This window comes from Ursus maritimus, unplaced genomic scaffold (genome assembly GCF_017311325.1).
Source record: "Ursus maritimus isolate PB19 unplaced genomic scaffold, ASM1731132v1 scaffold_13, whole genome shotgun sequence".
Taxonomy (NCBI): Eukaryota; Metazoa; Chordata; class Mammalia; order Carnivora; family Ursidae; genus Ursus; species Ursus maritimus.
Window position 1 is genome coordinate 68,353,256 of NW_024423675.1, and position 19,254 is coordinate 68,372,509.

Genomic DNA, 19,254 nt, shown 5'->3' on the forward strand with positions numbered 1-19,254 from the left:
CTGCCAGCCTCCCCAGTCTAAGAAAGTGGCCACTCGACCCTTCCAAACTTCTGGAGTTTTCCTTGGCTCTGCCCCTCTGCCTCAGCACATCTCCTAGGCTCTGCCTTGCAGGCACGTCCTCAGCCAGAGCCCTTCTCACCCATTCCGCTCACCGCCCCCACGACCGCCCCGGTGCCAGCACTGATCTTCCTTGCTCCAACGACTCAACAGCTTCCCAGCTCAGTGGCTTGTCATTCTGTCTTACTTCTGTACTGATGAGGTCTTTGCAGCAGCCAGAGGGAGCCTTTGAAACGTAAGGCATATCCTGTCACTCCTCTCTCTTGTGGGTTCTGTAGTGTCCCCTGCAAATTCATGTCCTTCCCAGAACATTCAGAGGTCATTTCAGGTGTAATTAGTTAGGATGAGGTCAGGCTGGGTAGGTTGGGCCCTCACTCGATATGCCGGGTGTCCTTCCCAGAACGGTGAAGAGACACAAAGACAGAGAGAGAGAGAGAGAGAGAGAGAGAGAGAGGAGACTGTCACGTGACTACACAGACTCAAGGAAGCCGGCCACATGATGTCGGAGGCGTGATGCATCTATGAGCCATGGGACATCCGGGACCGCAGACAACCCCAGGAGCTGGAAGAGCAGGAAGGATTTTCCACTACAGTGTTCGGGGGAGAGCGGCCCTGCCCACACCGTGATTTTGGACTCCCAGCCTGTAGACTGGGAAAGAATCAATTCCCACTGTTATAGCCACTCACATTTAGTTTTGTGTTCTTTAGAATAAAATCCAGTCTTACCTGGTCTATAGGCCCTGTGTGATCTGCCTGGAGTCGGGCCTTTCCTCCCCACACACCTGGCTGACCCCGGGCTACGTCGGGCTGTTGGCAGCTCCCCTGTGCCTAACCGGGCTGTGTTCTGCTGGCCCCTCCCGACCTCCCTCCTCGTACCAGCTTGTCAGAGGACCAGGACACTTCCACTGGACACAGAGGAGCGACTCCCCCACGGCTACACTGGCATCAGTCCTGACGCCCGTCCTACTGCCTGCCCCTCATACAGACTTTCACCCAACCACTAAGTGTACGTTCTTGGCTTAGGACAAATTTCCTGAGACTTTCAGGGCCCTGCTGGATGGAGCGTGCCTAGAGCAATGTTGGGCACTTACCAAACCCTTGCTGAGTGAATGAGCAAACACATTCTAGTTTGCTTTCTAGAGAATTTCCTTGTGTGGCAAGAATTTTTCGGGACAAACTGGGCCTGCTTGGGATTTGTTGGGTCGAGAATGCAGACTGCACGTGTGCGGTTAAGTCTCATGCAGTATTTGCTGGGACAGCAGAAATCAGGACCGTCCTCTCCAGAAGCGCCGTGGAGCGGAGGTGAGGGAATGCTGGGCGGGAGGTCAGTGAGGGGCAGCGGGACAGAGTGACGGGGGTGGGCAGAAAAGACCTTCAAAATGGTGGCCCTGGGATTCCTCACGTATCTGGAGCTTGGATGAGATCCGTGGCCCTGGAGTGAATGCAAACTTTCCCAAATCTGCTTGTTCTCACGGGCGTCACACGGGCCTCCGAGTTTCGTCGATGGGCTCTGTGGCTCGCTGTGAGCGTGGACAGGTCCCGGCACACCCGCAGCATGTCCGGGGGTCCCACATGGGTCTCTGCTGGGTCTCTGAGCCCCTGCCGGGTGGCAAGGGCTGGAGTGGAAGGAGCTCGTGCCCCCGCTGCCAGAGGCTGGAAGGGAGGAACCCCACTGGAACCTGAAGGCCTGGGGCTTCAGGGAAACGTCGAGGGGAAGGCGGAGGCAGCGTGGCCCCACGGTTTGACTCTGAGATGAAGCGCCGTCGCTTCGGGCGCGGCCTGGCGGGGGAGCCTCACGCTGCTCTGTTCGGTGTTTGTAGGGAAGCTGGGGGGAGGCCAAGGCGCATTGCACTGAGTCAGGTTTCGGTTCTCCGTGAGAGAGATCGTTGACAAGCACTGTGCACGGGCAGGCGGGCAGCACTTCCAGAGAGGGGTCGGAGCGGGCTCGGAGACCACGTGGAGCAGGTGAGCAGGCGTCCTCTTCAGGGACAGCATGATGGGCCCTTCTCTGCCAGGCGGCTGGGAGTGCGACGGTGGCCTCCCCTGCCCAGCAGGGGGCACTGCGTGGCCGCCGTGGTCCCCTGCTCCTGCCTGGGAAGGTGGAGCCCTGCGGTCCGGTCAGAGGGGGAGGACGTGGGGCTCCACACACTCCACTCTCTCGTCCTGTCCTGCACCGTGCGGGCTGCTGACCCCCCGGAAGTGGAGGGCAAACAGGGAAGGGAGAGAGGAAAAGGGCCTGATTGCAGCCTCAGACACCCTCCAGCTGTGTGATCCACCCACCATCTCACCCTCATGCTGGGAGGGGACAGATGAGGGGACAGTTTGTCTCAGGTGCCAGCGTGGAGGAGAGGCCAGAAGGCGCAGGGAACCTCTGGAAGGACACCTGAGGCTGGCAGGTTGGCGCCCGCAGGGAGCAGGGCAGTTTTAAAGCGTCTCCCTGTGGAGCGGCCCCTAAGCTGAATTCTGAGCACTCAGCCAGACGGGGGAGGAGGACAGGAATTTTAGCAAAGCCACCAGTCACTGCAACATCGCAGAGATGTGAGACACATTTATGTTGCTCTTCGGGGAAAGGACCGGGGGCGGGGGCAGGGTGAGGTGGGACAAGCTCTGGGGATCCCTGTACCCCAGGTGAGGGCGTTGGGACTTTATCCTGAAAGAGAACGACCTTTGCTGGTGGGTGGGGAGGGACAGCAGCATGTCACCCTTACACTTTGAGGGACAGTCGGTCGGGTCACCCACCAACAGAGACCACGGGGAGAGAGGGGTTCGGAAGATTCCCAGACAGCACCAACAGGGCCGGTGACTGGTGGGGGTGACAGTGGGGGTGCAGAAGCATCAGGGAAGAGCCCCCGGCAGTGGGCCTGATGCCTGCGGGTAGCTCTTCATGGGAGGGGGACCAGAGGATGAGCCGGACTTTGGGATGCCCACCTGCCGGCAAGAGTAGGGGACACAGGGTCATGGGGCCTGGGGAGGGTGAGCAGGGGCTTCTGGAGAAGTCTGGAGTCGGGCCAGTGGAGGTACACAGAAGTGGGCCTGGAAAGGCCTCGGAGGAAGAAGATCTCTGGCTTTGATTTGGACGTGAAGCTGGAAGTGGGTGTCAAATACCTTAGTACTCGCTCAGCTCTCGTTTGATGGTACCTTGCGTCTTCTCTCTGGCAGGTGGGACTTGCTGCTGTCACGTACTGAACAGGAAGCCCAGGCTGGAGCAGACCCTCACCAGCCAGGGTTAGGGTTAGGGGAGGACCTCCAGAAGGCCCTTGGCCCAGGCTCTGGAGTAGAAGCTTCTAGTCTCCTGCAGGGTGCAGCAGAGAGTGACCAGCTCTCACTGAGCGCTGCCCACCCCCCAGCCTCCTAGCCCTCCTTGCCCACCTGCTCACAGGACCCCATTCCCACTGCACACCCTCCGCCTCTGTCAGGGGTCCCGGATGTCAAAGTGCCCTAAAACACACACAGGCGTCTGTTGGACTGTGCTTGCCCTCATTCTTCGGGGAACATCCTTTAATGTTTTAGGACCTAGAAAATGATTCTCTTTGAAAACACTGACAAGGCTCCTTTCATCCGATAATGATGATTATATAATCTGCAGGGTTTTTTATTGCCTTGGCTGCCTGTAGACTTGGGCTCATTTTAGCAAATTGGAGGAACTCTAGATTTCTGACACATTTCTCTTTATTAGGTGCTTTGAACTTTGTTATTTCTACATTTAGCATTTTCTTTCAGATAGCTCTCTAATTTTCAGGAAGTTTTTAATAATATATTGCGACATGCATCCCTACATTATAGATTTTTAAAAACTTGCCCCTATTAATTACTCTGAGCAAGTAACTATGCATTTGTTGCTGAGCCCTGGGAGCTGGACCAAGAGAGTTAGGATTGTTGGATCAAATCCTAGAGATGCTTGGGAAGTGCTGTATTTTAACCTTCGTCCAGGGGATGGACACCCCATCGTACACAGCACTTCACAGACGTTCACAGCAACACTTTGTCTTAGCGATTCCTCATGAAATGGGAAGATTCTCACTGTAGAAAAGGAGTCATAACAGCGAGGTGAAATCACTTACTTTCTGCTACAATCCAGACTTCGCGCCAGCACACGCGAGGCTGGAAGTACTGGTGTGACCTTGGCGCTGGTCATTCATCCTTCACCCGCTGACCAGGCAGAGAGCAGGGCCGGGGGCCCTCTCTGTCCAGACCCCGCTCCAGGGTTCTTGGGCACATTCTCAAACCCTTCTCACCAAGAAGTTCAAAGCAGGAAAAGAAAAGGCCCTCGTGCCGCAGGCGATCTTCCAGGGAGAGCCGGGGCCAGCTGAGCAGCTGGTTGGGCAGATGGGAAAGAGCTGTCCGCTAAGAACCTCCGTGAGCGCTAGCCAAATGCTCCCGTGTCTGCAGGAGGTTGACCTGCAGGCCTCCCGTCCCTCGAGGAGGCGTGGGCTCCTGGCGGCAGTGTCGTCTGGCACACTCTCCAAGGAGCATCAACAGTAGCAGATGGGGTCATGTGCACAGCCATCTGATCAGAGCCCTGGTGACCCCTGAGCTTCAAGTGAGATCTTTCAAGGCAGCGAAATCCCTGCTGCGGGGACTCTGGGAGATACCGAGCAGTTTCTTGCAGTCCTTACTGAGATGGCCTTTACTCCCAGTATTGGGACAACAGTGGTCTTTTTTTTTTTTTTTAAGATTTTATTTATTTTTTTGACAGAGAGAGAGACAGCCAGCGAGAGAGGGAACACAAGCAGGGGGAGTGGGAGAGGAAGAAGCAGGCTCCCAGTGGAGGAGCCCAATGTGGGGCCCTATCCCAGGACTCCGGGATCACGCCCTGAGCCGAAGGCAGAGCTTAACAACTGAGATACCCAGGCGCCCCGGGACAATGATGGTCTTTGGGCCTGAAGTTCGAGACCAGGCCCCTCTGCCCACGTTCTCATCTTTGAGATCCTAACGGATCAGGGAGACCCCCTTGGGCAGGGAGGGGCCGAGCACCCCCAGCAATAGGCCAGAGAGTCCAGCCTTTGCCTTTTAAGCCAGGTCAGCCCATCCCCCTCCCTCAGACACGCGACAGCATGCCGACCCTGAGTCAGGAAACAGCCAATGATGCCAATCACCGAGGACACCTCCCCGGCCTTCCAAAAAAATAATTTTAAAAATAATAATAAAATGGCAAAATATCAGGACTGCTTGCATCCCCTCTGTGCCTGGGCTCTGATGCTGGATGCTGGCTTGGACAGGTGACCCTAGAGATCTCTGCAGGTCTTTGCCTGTACTTCCTGGCTCTGCTCTCGTCCTGTGGGTCCTTTCCCGTGGACCTCTGGCCCAGGGCACACGCCTTAGTGCCATCTGTGTCTCAGCAGATGCCTAGTGGGGTCAGGAGAATCGGCCCTGTTATCTCTAGGATAATCTTCGAGGGACTCTCTGGAAGGTATGAGTGATTCTTAAGTAATTGAGGGCGTCTCACTCTCAAAGTCTCTGAGCTGAGAGAGCAACCAAAGAGCAGTTTCAGATCAGCTTGTCTCACCCTGGTTTGCATCCAGGAGCCACACGTCCTTCATGCACGGAACCCTAAACCTCCGAGTTGGGGGGACCATGCTTGTCATCTACCCCTCACAGGAGGCCTTCTGTACAAATACCTGTTGAGCTTTGAGTTTTTGTGAAATAGCCGAAACTCCATGTTTGGAGATGGTCAAGTATCTTACAGACAAATGCAACGCGAGACAGCCTGCAGTGAGTGTTGGAGAAGGGAAAACCACACCACGAGAGTCAGGGAACATAAAGACTCCATTTGTTGAGACCACGGAGGGCTGCAAGAAATCACGGAAGACAGGATGGGAGGGCAGAAATGATTCGGATGGAGACACTGGGGGGAGGCATGGCCCTTCCGTCCAGGGGCGGAGGAGAGGTGAGGAGGATGTGAGGTAGGTGGTGGGTCCACAGAGGCCGTGGAAGAGCAGGAGAGCCAGCTGGAAGGGAACCACGTCACCTGTGTAATGGGCTCAACTCCTATTGACTGAGGGAGCAGGTGAGGGGGCCAGGGTTTGGCTGGAATTTCATAGAGAGACCAAGGAATGGGTGAATAATTCTTTGAATTATCGATGGATTTTCTTCACTCTACAAATATTCACTAAGTGCCTGCTGGTATTGTATCCCAGACATTGCAAAGCTCAAGGTTCAGTGGAGGGAGTTGCTCATACAAATAAATACGACAGAGCGTAAGCTGTGTAGGCTTGTGGGGACAGCCCACATAAGCTGCATGGGGAGGGGCAGGAAGATTCTCAAGGTCGAGGAAGCGTGTGAGCGAAGGTCTGGAGCAAAGTGTCCAGGAGAGGAACCCGGCAGCCTCCTGTGGGCCTTGGGGCTGGACTACGCTGGCCTCGTTAAGGGGGGGGGGAGCATGGGAGGGTTTTAAACGGTTGATAGGACTTTGTTAAAGGCGGGGGGGCGGTGCTGGTCTGGGCTGGAGGCTGGGCCAGAGCAGGGCTGTCCACAGGGAAGCAGGAGGTGTGGGAATGTGCAGAAGGGCCACCTTCATGGGCCATGAAAGGAGAAGTCTTGGTGAAGGGCAGGGACTGAGGGTGAAGGATCGCACCTCGGGGTGAAGGGGAAAAGGGAAACACACCCCAGCAATACCGTCAGAGGTGCCAGAGGGTGCTGAGCTCCAGGGAGAAGGTAGACGTCTCAGAAGGAGCAGAGGCCAGCATTAGCAGCTGGTGAACGGCGACGACGAGGACGGGGACAGACTGTTGGCGGATGTGGGTTCTGAACGGAAGGCGCAGGTGTAACAGGTAACAAACCCACCCACGGTCCAGGTTTATTGTACTGTTAGCCTCACGCACTGTAGTGGGCAGCATGCTAACCCACTTACCTGATGACCGTGGGGTGTGTGAGCTAGGTGCGTATTTAGGATAAAAGATCTGAAGGGGAGCTCGGCCCATAGTATAGTTGCATTTATTCAGAAACTCATAGTCTATAAACTTCGAGGGACATAAACACTCATCTGGCTTTGTCGCTCACTGACCCCGGGAGGGAGTCAGCTGACTTCCCTGGATGTCAGTTTACCCATTTGTAAAATTAGAGTGCCAGACCCATTCTTTTCACATCTCCCGGTTCTTACAAACAGCAACAGTACGTACAACAGCAGGGCCGCTTCTCCCGAGCCGGCTGCCGTTGGCTGAGTACGCGCCCAACCTTCTTCCCTGTGTCCGACGTGAATGACTCCTTCGTGCACACTCTCCATCTCCACTGGTGACGTGGTGGACCGAAAACTTAGCAGAATAGGAAAAAATTATACACAAAATATAACTACGTATGTCTTCAGGACGGCTGACTATTGCCGACATGTTGTGAAGAATCAGCCGTAAGCCGAGGCCCTTCGGGTGGAGCCCTCTTGTGCCACCGCGAGCGTCCCTGTCACATGGCTGTCTCTGTTTCCGCCCCGTCCGCTGTCTTTGTCTGTTCCGTGGCAACTGGCCTGGCCGGCTTCTTGGCCTCCAGATACTCCACGGTCCCGTACGCCAGCATGGTCAGACTCAGGACTCCCAAGAGGACGTAGAGTTTGACGTTGACGCACAAGAACGTGCTGTATCCAAACGCAATGACGAACCCCAGCGCCTCCCACAGGCGGTAATTCGCAAAGGCGGCCTCCTTGCTCTTCTGGAACAGAACGCCGTAAAGAACTGCAAAGGAGACACGGCATGAACACGTTGCTGCAAAACCTCAAATGTGTTTTTTCAATTATTGATGAAAAGAGTGCAATTTTGCGAATGCCCAATTTTCTCAACAAAGTCAGGAATGTTTCCTTTTTTAAAAGAATTATTTTATGTTGGGGATTATGGAAGTCTGGAGACATTCTTTAGCAGCGAAGAACCATCATACATAAAAGAAACACAGAACTCACGCAATGTTAGCCCTGGAAGGAGCTCAGTCCAGCCTAACCCTCGGTGGGTGAGTACGTGGAAAAGTAGAGTAGAGCTTAGAGGCCCCACCTGGGTCAGATGAGGCATGGCCCTTCACTGGAGTCCAAAAGCAAAGACAAACACAGGCAGTGCTAACCCCAGGACCTCAGACTGTGACTGTACTGGGGCCTTTAAAGAGGTGATTAAGGTAAATGAGGTCATTAGAGAGGACCTTCATCCCACGACTAGTGTCCTTAGAAGAAGAGGAGATCAGGACACAGATGTTCACACAGGGGGAAGACAGCTGTCCACAGGCCAAGGACAGAGGCCTCAGCAGAGGCCAGCCTGCCCACACCTGGGTCTCAGACCTCCAGCCTTCAGAACTGTAAGAAACAAAATGTCTGTTGTACTCTGCTGACAGCCCTAGCAGGAGAGCACAGTCTGATAAGTGCTTCTAGAGGAAAGTAAATGATGTTGGTTCCGGTTTGCAGGATAGTAAAATGTTTGGTATGCCTGGATGAAAACCAGAAGCTCCCCGTCTCCTGACCTGAGTGAGGTGGCCCATGTGTAGGGGGGTTAACAGCTAGGAAGCTGCAAGTGTTCAGCAGAGACGTGTGGATCCCCAGGGACCATCCTGAGCATCCTGGCTATGCCCAGTGCTGGCCTAACCTGCTCTGTTGTCTTGAGCTGCTCGGGCCACCTCACCCTCCTTTCTTGCCCTTTGCCCCTTTCCTCCTCCCTACATTTCGCAGGGGAGGGATGTAGGGAAGAGAAGCCTCTCTGGCATTGCTTGAGGCCAGCAGCAAGGTCTCCTGCAACCCTGCCTGGAAATGTCAACACTCAGAAGGTTCTTCTTGGCATTTGCTTACTCAGCTGTCTGCCTACCACGGGAGGAACTCAGGAGGACGAGCCCATCAGAAAGATACAAGGTCAGATATACGTCGTAAACAACATTTGTTTGGGAAAACAAGAGGCTGTTTGGAAGGCTCAGAAGAAGGTGCCCTTGTTGTCCGAGCCTGTGAAGTGCCCTCAATGAAATAAGGGTCTCATAACAAGGTCTGGGATTTAGTAACTCTTAAGTTATTTTACAGATTTCATGTCTTTCTACACATGGCCAACAGGTACATGAAAAGATGCCCGTCATCAGGAAACACAAATCAAAACCATGAGATACCACCTCACACCAGTCAGAATGGCTAAAATCAACAATACAAGAAACAACGGATGTTGGTGAGGATGAGGAGAAAGGGGAGCCCTCTTACACTGTTGGCGGGAACGCAAACTGGTGCAGCCACTCTGGAGAACAGTACGGAGGTTCCTCAAAAAGTTGAAAATAGAACTACCCTACGATCCAGCAATTGCACTACCGGGTATTTACCCAAAGAATACAAAAATACTAATTCAAAGGGGTACATGCACCCCTATGTTTATAGCAACATTATTTACAATAGCCCAATTATAGAAACAGCCCAAATGTCCACCAACTGATGAATGGATGAAGAAGAGGTGGTGTTTATATACAATGGAATATTATTCAGTCATAAGAAAGAATGAAATCTTGCCATTTTTAGTGGGGAGGGGCAGAGGAAGAGGAAGAGGAAGAGAGGGAATCTCAAGCAGGCTCCACACCCAGTGCGGAGCCCCATGTGGGGCTCGATCTCACAAACCTTAGATCATGACCTGAGCCGAAATCAAGAGTTGGATGCTCAACCAACTGACCCATCCAGGCGCCCCAAAATCTTGCCATTTGCAAAAACATGGGTGGAGCTAGAGAGTATGATGTTGATTGAAATAAGTCAGTTGGAGAAAGACAAATACCATATGATTTCACTCATGCATGTAATTCAAGAACCAAAACAAATGAGCAAAGAGAAAAAGAAAGAGAGAAAGAGAGAGAGGAAAAATTAAAAAAAAAAAAAACAAACCCAAGACACAGCCTCTGAACTATAGAGAATATACTGATGGTGACCAGAGGGGACAAGGGTGGGACATTGGGTTGAACAAGTGATGGGGATGAAGGAATACACTTGTGATGAGCACCAGGTGATGTATAGAATTGTTGACTCACTATATTGCACACCTGAAACTAATGTAACACTGTATGTTAACTAACGGGAATTTAAAGAAAAACTAACTAACTAAAGATCGCTTGTCTTTCTTTAGAGGGTGACACTTAAAACTGGATCCCAAAATGAGATGTTAGGGATGAAAATCCACGTCTGAAACACTGTGGCTGCGAGTGTGAGTGTTTCCATGTTCTGTGGCCAACAGGTGCAGTGCTGCCCTGAACAGGTGCAGTACCAGAGCAAACACACCCCAGTTCCATGAACATTCTAGTAATGTGGCAATGCTGATTTTAAAGTAACGTGTTTGGTCTATAGTTTGGCATCTTTAGATTTCAAGATTAAATTTAGATTGTGACGATTATAAATTACCGAGTTTGGCTTTTCAGGAAATATCTGGATCCTATTTTAATCTGAACATAAAGAAAGCAACACATTAGTAGTGTCAAATTCCAGCAGTTACTTAGGGACATGGTGGGCAGTGGGGAGAGACATTCAATAGAAAAGGAAAGTAGATAAAATAATATTTCAACAATTCTGAAGTCTCTTCACATGCAGACTAGGTTTGAGCAAATAAGCAATGTGGCGTGCACAGTAGGAGCCGGGTTTCTCCTTGTCAGAGAAGGAAGGCACAGATCAGCAAGGGGAGGCCAGAATGAACCCGTGGTGCTGGAGGGGAGTCAGGGACCCCAGTGTGGACTCGTCCTCACTTAACGTACCTACAGACAGGCAGATACAGAAATACAGACGTGTGTACATGTGGCCAGCATGCACACATCCATCCCCCCACTCTGGCCCCCAGAAGCCTTGTCATCTCAGATGCGATGAGCATGCCCAGCACGCAAATCTTATGTTCTAACACTGTTGTGCAATAAAAGGAGCCCAGGGTCCTGGGAGAAATGGCTGATGCTAGTGCTGGCCCAGGAGACGAATCTGGAATAGTTCCCTACCAGCAAGTAGGGAAGGACAAGAAAGATCCCAATGGCCAATGCTGGAACGAGTAGAGCAACAGAACAAGTAACGTAGCTTTGGACTGTGACCCAAAGGATGTAATAAATACATAAGCCCAAAGCAATGGAGACAAATGGTTGAAGAAGTAACTAAATAAGCTGGGGAGGAGGGACAAATATTCCCTTCTGTACAAAAATTGTACAGACTCCCCCTTTAGCAGGTGGAGATTAATTACCTCCCGCTGACTGTTGGCTAGATGTGGTGACTGGCTCCCAGAACTGGCTGTGGAAAGGAAAAAGCAGCCTCTACTCTGCACTGGAGAGGTCTAGCAGATACCGGGCTGGTCAGCAATCAAGGTTCACATCATCAGTGATGGACGTGATGAGAAGAGTTCTTCACTCTGGAGTCTTCCTACCCAAAACCCTTAACTCCAGCCTAATCATGAGAAACATCAGACAACCCCAAACTAGGGACGTGCTACAATACCTGACCAGTATTCTTCAGAAGTGTCAAGGTCATGAACAACAAGGAAGAGAAACTGTCCCAGATCAGACCAAGGAGCTGTGGTAACTCAATGCAATGGGGACCCGGGATGGGACTATGTGTGGGACCATGGGAGGGATCCTGGAACACACAAAGGGGGAAAACTGGAGAAAGCCAAATAAAGTCTAAAGTTTAGTTCAGTGATGTACCAACATTAATTTCTTAGTTTCGACAAATGTATCACTGTTTTGCAAGATATTAACATTAGGGGGAACTAAGAAAATGGTATATGGGAACTCTCTGTACTGTCTTTGCAACTTTTTTGTAAACTCAAATTATTCCAAAATAAAAAGTTTATTTAAAAAGAAAAGAAGTCTTGCTCCCATTCTCGTCCTCCACAGAAAGGCACAGGTGGGAGCGGCCAGAGGCTGACTGACCCCTGTCCGCGCACGAGGGTGTGGACATGTCATCGGGCAGTCTTGTTTGCTTGGAGAAGACAGGCTCAGTGATCTGAGCAGGTAACAGAGGCAGATTTTTTTGTGTTTATCAACCCAAGACGGTTGGCGGTTAGCAGGGCAGAAGAGTATTTTTAGACCACACATTCTGAATCTCAAACGCAGCGCATTGGCGTGTGAGGGTTGCTAGGCAACGGTGCCCGTTTTTGCTGAACTGTCAGAGCGAATGAACAGACGAGCACATGGCCCAGATCCGTGGCTCCCAAGGCTTCGGACGCCTGGGAGCCCCATGGGAACGTGGAGCGGGTTCACGTCCCTGCCCCAGGAAGGAGGGCCCGGAGCTCCGGCACCTGGTCTGCTTTTAAGCCAGGCTTTACACTGGGAAGCAGTGGTGGAGAGGAGGGTTCAGTTGCACTGAACAGCATTCAGCTTCATTAATTAGGAAAGGGCGTGGCTCACCTCACCTGTCCTCCCAAGCAAGAGACTCACGCTCAGGGAGAGTAAGATGACAAATCCAACCTGCTATTTGAAAAAAAAAAATGGCAGAAGCTACACAAAATTTGCGGTCTCTGTAAACACAAGGAGCCCGTGGGCGCTAAGGGAACCTGGCGCTGTCAGCCCGCAGGGGATTCGGTGATGAAAACATCGGTCCCTGCAAGGATGACGGCGAGCTTAGACTCCAAAAGAAATTCTCAAATAACGAACAATTTTCCCCAGCAACTGATGTTTCCTTGAAAAAAATTACTCTTTGTCTGCACAAGAAGACAGAATTAATTCATTTTAAATTAGTACCCCTTATTCCAGGGAGTCCGTCTTCCGGCCACCCATGGTGCTCGATTGTCCCGGGTGTCCGCTGGACCTCACCTAACCTCGTCTGCCCAGTCCCGACAAGGCTCTGCCGGACAGGCTCTTCTGTCCTCGGCAGGAAAAGGACAGTGAAAACCGTCATCATTCCTGCATCTCAGGGAGAAAGAAAGCCAAGCATTTTCACTGCAGTCATCTGAAACATCTAAGGAATTACTGCATGGGCTATGATGTGACCCCTACCCCTGTCCCCTGCCTGACTTTAAACATGTGAATACTTGAAAAATTCCCATGAGCTCAGAGACGTCGGCCAACATGGTGGGAAGCAAGATGGCATGTGCGTGCGCCGGGAACGCACTGGGTGTCTCACTCCTGCACTTAGATGCTGAAAGAAATTCTCTCCTGATGCTCACCAGGTGACCTGACCTGGCCCGGGTTTATGGCTCTGGACTGCCAAAAAACCTAAGGTGTTTCTGCTTGCCACTCCTCATGGAATCAGTACTTCCCTGCAGCGACCCTGCGAGCCCAGCTGTGAACAGTTTCTGTCACTGCTGCAGCCACATTCGATGGTGGCTCGGAGTTGCACACAGGCTTGTCACCTGCTTCAGGAGTGTACGAAAGCCTCCTGCACCCCCGAGGTGTTGGGGAGGCCGTGAAGCCCGGACCCCCAAATCCAGCAACACTGCATTTGTGTGAAGATGTTTTTCCAGCTGTTCTGTGAGCTGGCCACAACGCAGCTCGTAAGAAAGGAGCCACCGCGGGGGCACCGAGGCCACGATGACTGAGGTCCTGTGTGCTTCTCCTTGGTGGTGGGGACAGCAGCCAGGCCCCCGCCCTTGTGCTGTTTGTGGATTGGCCTGACCCGTTCTCTAGCCCCCAGGTGTTTCCCAGTGCGGGGCTGGGGGTGATGTCACGAGGGGAAGAGGCTCTCTTCGGAGCCAAGTCGTGGGGCGTCCCACACCCACTCCCCATCTCAGGCTGTAGACGGGCCTATGGGAAACTCAGGGCTGTCATTTTCACTCACCTCCCAAAATGGAAGCCCTTGGCCACCAGCTTTGTACGTGTGCCACCTGCACCCCTGCCTCCTGCCTCTCCCCTAGTGGCGGCTCTGACACCCCTCAGCTACGGCTCATCTCACCATGGAGAGCATACCCTCGGCTGACACAACACAGACGTCCCCCAGACAGCCCAATCCCTGGGCTGTCACTGACTCCCTCATCAGGTCCTCCTGCTCCGATCGCCATGGGCCTCCCCGGCCTCCTGTTGGACCTCTGCTCCTAGGCTCCGGCCACTCCCTGTGCACCCGGACCCACTGCTATTGTCCTGTGCTTCATGGTGACCGTGACGTCCCTCCTCCAGGTGGCCCTCACATGGGGGAGTGCGGCACTCCGTGCCCAGCACCCCACGCAGAAGCCTTAGGTCCGGCAGCCCAGCACTGGGGGCCCCTGCTGTCAGGGCCACTGACCCCTGTGTGGTTATCCGCCCCTCCTCCACTGTGTCTCTCTCGCTGCCCGGCCCCATGGGGCCTTGCGTCCCACACACAGACGCCCATCACCTGGTTCAAACTCGGGTGGCCTCTCTCCCATGTTGCACCCTGTGTAAGCTCGGCTGGTGGCATGTCACGGCCTCCTGTCCTCTGCTCTGTGGGTGGCTGAGCCTCGGGGGCACCAGGCGGCTCCACACGTGCTCACACCGCCCCCCACTCTCCCGGCCAGCTCCAGAGACTGCCCAACAGGACGGCGGGGCTCTGGGCCGAAGCCCCAGGTCTGTGCCCAAATCCCAGTTCTGCCCTCAGAGCCCGGGCCTTGCAAGCACCCTGGCCCCTGCGCTCTGCTCCGTGGCCCCACGAGCGTGCGTGAGAGCGTGCCTGCCTGGCAGGCTCTGTCAGGGATCCCCAAACACTAAACGGGCACACGGTGAACCCCAGCAACGCCTCGGTCGCGGCTGTCGTGCCCGGCGCTCCGTGAGAACCCTGCTAACTCCTCTCCCATGGTGACAAAGCTTCCCGTGGTCCCCAGAAAAAGGGCAGCCCTCCTCCGGACCAAGAGGGACCCCTCTGTCCCCCTGACCCTCTCATTCCTCGTCCTCACGTCCTCATTCAGCTCCCCACCTTCTCCTTTACCGGCCCCTTCCCCTGCATCCTCCTGTGTCTCAGTCCCTGACTTTGCATCTAAATGCTCACACACCGGGTGCTGAGCCCTGCAACAACCACCTCTGGGGCTGAGTCCCCAGCAGGGTCCTCTCTCTGCCTCTGCTTGTCTGCCCTCAGACCCTCACCCTGGGGACGCTGCGCCCCAGGCCACACGGCCCGCCCGCCAGCTGGCCCAGTGGCTTCCTGCACGCTGTGCCCTCAGGCCGGAAGTTCTGTCTTGTTTGATCTGCTTCCCCTGCCTCCTGCTCTGCCCTGCGGCCGCCTCAATGGGACTCTGTTTTGTCTTCCGTGAACGCAGCAGCCCCTTGTCCCCCCATAACCCGATGGGGCTGACCTTGTCGTTTCCCACCTGGACCCTTTCTGCTGTTTGTACCAAAGCTGAGCAAAGCTGGACCCCTCCCCAGGCAGGCTGGGGCCCCTGTCAGGCCCCCAGACTCTCCATCTCACCCCAGCACCCTGGCCCAGTCTGTCCCCTCAGTGTGTCCCATCTGCTGTGACCAGAACACTTGTGTCCCCCAAATTCATAGGGTGAACCCTAACCCCTAGGTGACAGTGTTAGGAGGTGGGGCCTCCGGGGGGCGATGAGGTCTTGAGGCGGAGCCCCCATGAGCTGGATTTGTGTCCTTACAAGCGGTCTCCAAAGAGCTCCCTTGTCCCTCCCGCCATGTGAGGAACAGCAAGAAGATGGCTCTATGAACCAGGAAGTGGCCTCTCCGGACACAGACTCTGCACCGTGGTCTCAGCCTTACAGCCTCCCTCCCGGCGCCCCAGCCTCCCCTGGCTCCCCCACCGCTGCGGCCTCCCACACTACCGCCCTGCCCAAGGACTGTTAGTCGGGCCCTGACTCAGGCCTGATCCCCAGGCCTCCCGCTGACCTCCCCTCCCACTCCCAACTCAGTTTCCCAGAAAACTGCACCCTGGTCCCAGTGCCCCTTGCTTGGCTGCTGTCACAGTGACCTGTCCCCTCTTCCACTTGGAGGTTACACATCTCTCTCCCCGTCGGGGCCGAGGGTGCCTAGAAGGCTTCTCCAGCCCCATGGTTCCAGCACCCAGCACATGGGCCGTGTCGCTGCTCGGGGACGAACACAAAGCCACGAGGGGTCCGCCATGCTTAGGGAAAAAGGTTGTGCCCGTGGCTGACTTCCTTCTTTTGCAGCCTGGGTTTGAACAAACGCTCCAATCCAAGTAAGCACCTGGAGCACGCTTGGTCCCTGTTTGTGTCCTGCTCTAGGCTCGCTGCAAGGCGCATCACCTCCCCAGGGGGCCCTGGGTCGGCGGGTCCTTTGCCTGCCATGTGTCCCCCACGCTGGCCTAGGTAGGGACCCCCGAGAGGAGACTCACCATTGTTCTGTGTCTGCCAGACAGCGTCGGCCACGCCCCAAAGGCCGGAAAACACGAAGAACACAGCCAGCTGGTGGGGATGAGGTTTCCACAGCAAGAGAGCGATGATGCAAGACAGGTGGGTCACCGCACCTGCGGGCGTGGAGGGTAGAAACCAGCAGGAAGTGAGCGCAGCCCCAGGGAGGCTTGGACGAGGCGATGCTCAGGGAACCTCTTTGTTTGCTTCAACCTGTAAGTAACGGTTCCTGGAAATACTCCAAACTGCCTTCCTCAGCTGGATGTAAACACTGAACACGCCGGCAGACCCGGGGGTGTGCCCTTCACAGCCTCTCACTGCAGCGCGCACCTGGCCGGGGGAGCCGCTCTGCTCATCTTTGGCCCCCCACCATCCAGGCAGGGCTGGGGTGACGAGCCCTGAGCCTTGCAGGGAGTGTCATTATGTCCTGGCTGGGGAGACCCCAGAGTGATGGAAGGGGGGGGTGGGCTGTCGTGGGTCGGACTGTCAGCGAGTGCTGGGGGCGTGGGGACGGCGCTGGGCTCCCTAGCAGGTGCAGATGTGAACGGAGAGGTGGGCAGAGCCACGCAGGCTCATCCCCCCTGACTTTACCCCAGTGGGTGGTGAGTTCTGGCCTCATGATTCCTGCGGACACTGCGGCATCTATGGTTACAATGTAGTCACAGAACAGCTTATGGTGTTGCTGAAACTGCTGCCGGGTCAAAGGGCAAGTCACTACTCTCCCCTGTTCCTGCATTTCCTCATCTGTAGAGTGAGCACTGTCCACTCCCCAGGGCCATCGTAAGGATGAAACAGGAAAACCTGAGCAGGTGACGTGGCCCCTGCTGGGCGCCGACTAATGCTTATTCTTTCCCTCCTTGCTGTGTCCCTGCGCAGACACGGGAGACCCCGACTGGGCCGCCAGGTCACGGTCTCGTCAATGCCCTTACTATTCTCACTGTCTCTGCTTCTTTCTTCCCTTCCCAAGAGGCACAGAGGGGGAGGTGTGCTTAGAACGCAGTCTTGTCCCACCAGGCGGGAACGGGAAGCCTCCCCGCAGGGCCGCGCACACCCAGCCTGCACGCCCTCGCTGAGCAGAGCACGCCCTTCCGTCTGGCCGCCACCATTCCCCCCTACCCGAGTGGCACGGGGTCTGCCTACCCAGCGCGTAGAGAGCGATTCTGCCCGTGTGCTGGGACAGCCTTCCGTAGAGCATGGAGCACAGCGAGTTGGTGGCCGAGAAGCAGATCATCACGTACCCGACAAACTGGATCCCCAGGGCGCAGGTGGTGTAGGACTGCGGGGGAAGCACAGGGCACGTTACCCCCCGGCCGCGCTTGGTGTGGTGGCGAGTCTGGATCAGGGATCGCGGGCGACACTAACACGTGTTCTGCTGTGGGACGGCCGGCGTGCGGGGTTGGCCTCCCGGTGCCAACCGGAGGAGAACAGGCCCATGCTCGGTGGGAACTAACAAGCACAGAAACCTGCGCGCAATGCCCCCACGCCTCCTGTGCCGTGTGTTCCTGTGAATTACGTGGGGGCTGGCGGAGTGGGTCGCTCCCTATTCTGCACACCGGGCGGCTGCCAGAAGGTGGGGAGGGATGAAAGGGCAGAGCACAGAGGACTCTCGGGGCAGCGAAGCCACTCCGTGTGATACCATAATGCTGGACACGTGTCCTTACGCACGTGTCCGTACCCATGGAACGCAAGCACCAGGAGTGACTCTTGACGTGGGCGATGGTGACGTATCATGACAAGTTCACAGGTTGGAACAAACGTCCCCTCTGGGGCAGGACGCTGATAACGGGGAGGCTGTGCGTGTGTGGGGCCGGGCAATGTGGGGCTCTCGGCACCTTCTGTCAATTTTTCTGGGAACCTGAAACAGCTCCATAAATAAAACCCTAAGGGCAAAGAAGCAGATGTGAAGGAAATGAAGGGAATCTCCGTGGAGGCCAGAAGACAGAGGAGTGTTCCTGCACCGGACGGTGGGGTACAGAGCGGCCCCACCCTGGACCCCGGGGCAGCGCGTGCTGTCACCGCCCGTGCCCTCTCACCCACACCCGCCACTCCTGTCCCTGGGCAGAATCAGGACAGATACACAGACGAGCGGGCTGGACAGGAAGCTCTACTGCTTCGGGACAGGGTGGGCCATGGCTGAGGTCACACGCCACGCAGTCTACTGCAATGGGAGGGGCCGTGGCCAAATGCCAAAGGACTGTTTTGTCATTTTTGCCTTTAGTCTTTGAAACGCCTAGACCCTCCGTCAAGGCTGTCCCAGGAGTGGGGGGTGCCAGAGGATCTAGGACGCACGAATCCTGCACAGAGCATCTGTGTCCTAAAAGATATTTGTGGTTAACCTGAAATTCAGATTTAACTGGGCATCTTGCTGGTTCGGCACGTCTACCTGGGAGGGAGCTGTGGTGGGCATGAAGCTGGAGAAGTTTCCTGGTCGAGGAAGGGCAATCCCCGAGAAGCAGCCTTGGTCCTGGCTCTCTGGCCCCTTGGAACCCCAGCTCCCACCCAGCACTTTCTGGAAAAGGGGGTCTCTACTCTCTACCACCCCCATTTGAGGCATCCGTCCCATGGGACCCCGGGATGATCTTTAGGACAAGACACCCATGGGTGGGGTGCAATGGAGGCAGAACCTCAGCGAGCATGCCACGGCCACGAGAGTTGGTGGTGGACAGTGGCCTCGTATTCCTGCTACGCCAGCCCCAGGGGACAGGTACTTCCTCTGCTGGCCTGCCCCCAAAGAGACCTTCCCTACGCACCAAGTGGGCAGCCAGGCATCTAGGGAAACACAGGGCGACAGTGCCTGAGAGCCACGTCCATTTCCAGATTGAAATGCATAATTTGAAAACTAGCATGAGGAGTTCCAGTGTCCTCGTGGGTTTCGTGTTTTTTCCTAAAATAAGGGCACAGGGTGAGAGGCAGGTAGGCCTGACACAAGGCCGTGTTATGTCCAGGGAGCTTGGGCCGTGATGAATCCAGGGAGCTTGGGCCCTTTCCCTGAAGACACATCTCCAGTGAGAGCTGGTCCCTGGAGATAAGGCCCAGCTTGGGGGGGGGGGGG

The 19,254-nt window shown here is 55.1% G+C and overlaps 1 protein-coding gene across 2 annotated transcripts in view; it reads right to left on the minus strand.

Annotated features, from left to right (window-relative positions):
• Positions 1 to 7,180: 7,180 nt before the first annotated feature.
• The window catches only part of UNC93A (unc-93 homolog A), a 20,383-nt gene continuing 8,309 nt past the window's right edge, over positions 7,181 to 19,254 (minus strand). For both annotated transcript variants that reach the window (XM_008688463.2, XM_008688462.2), the window contains 3 exons: positions 17,343 to 17,478; positions 16,187 to 16,318; positions 7,181 to 7,718 (listed from right to left, as the gene is read on the minus strand). In XM_008688463.2, coding sequence (XP_008686685.2) covers positions 7,453 to 7,718; positions 16,187 to 16,318; positions 17,343 to 17,478 — 534 coding nt within the window. In that variant the 3' untranslated portion in view covers positions 7,181 to 7,452. The remainder of the gene's footprint in view (positions 7,719 to 16,186; positions 16,319 to 17,342; positions 17,479 to 19,254) is intronic.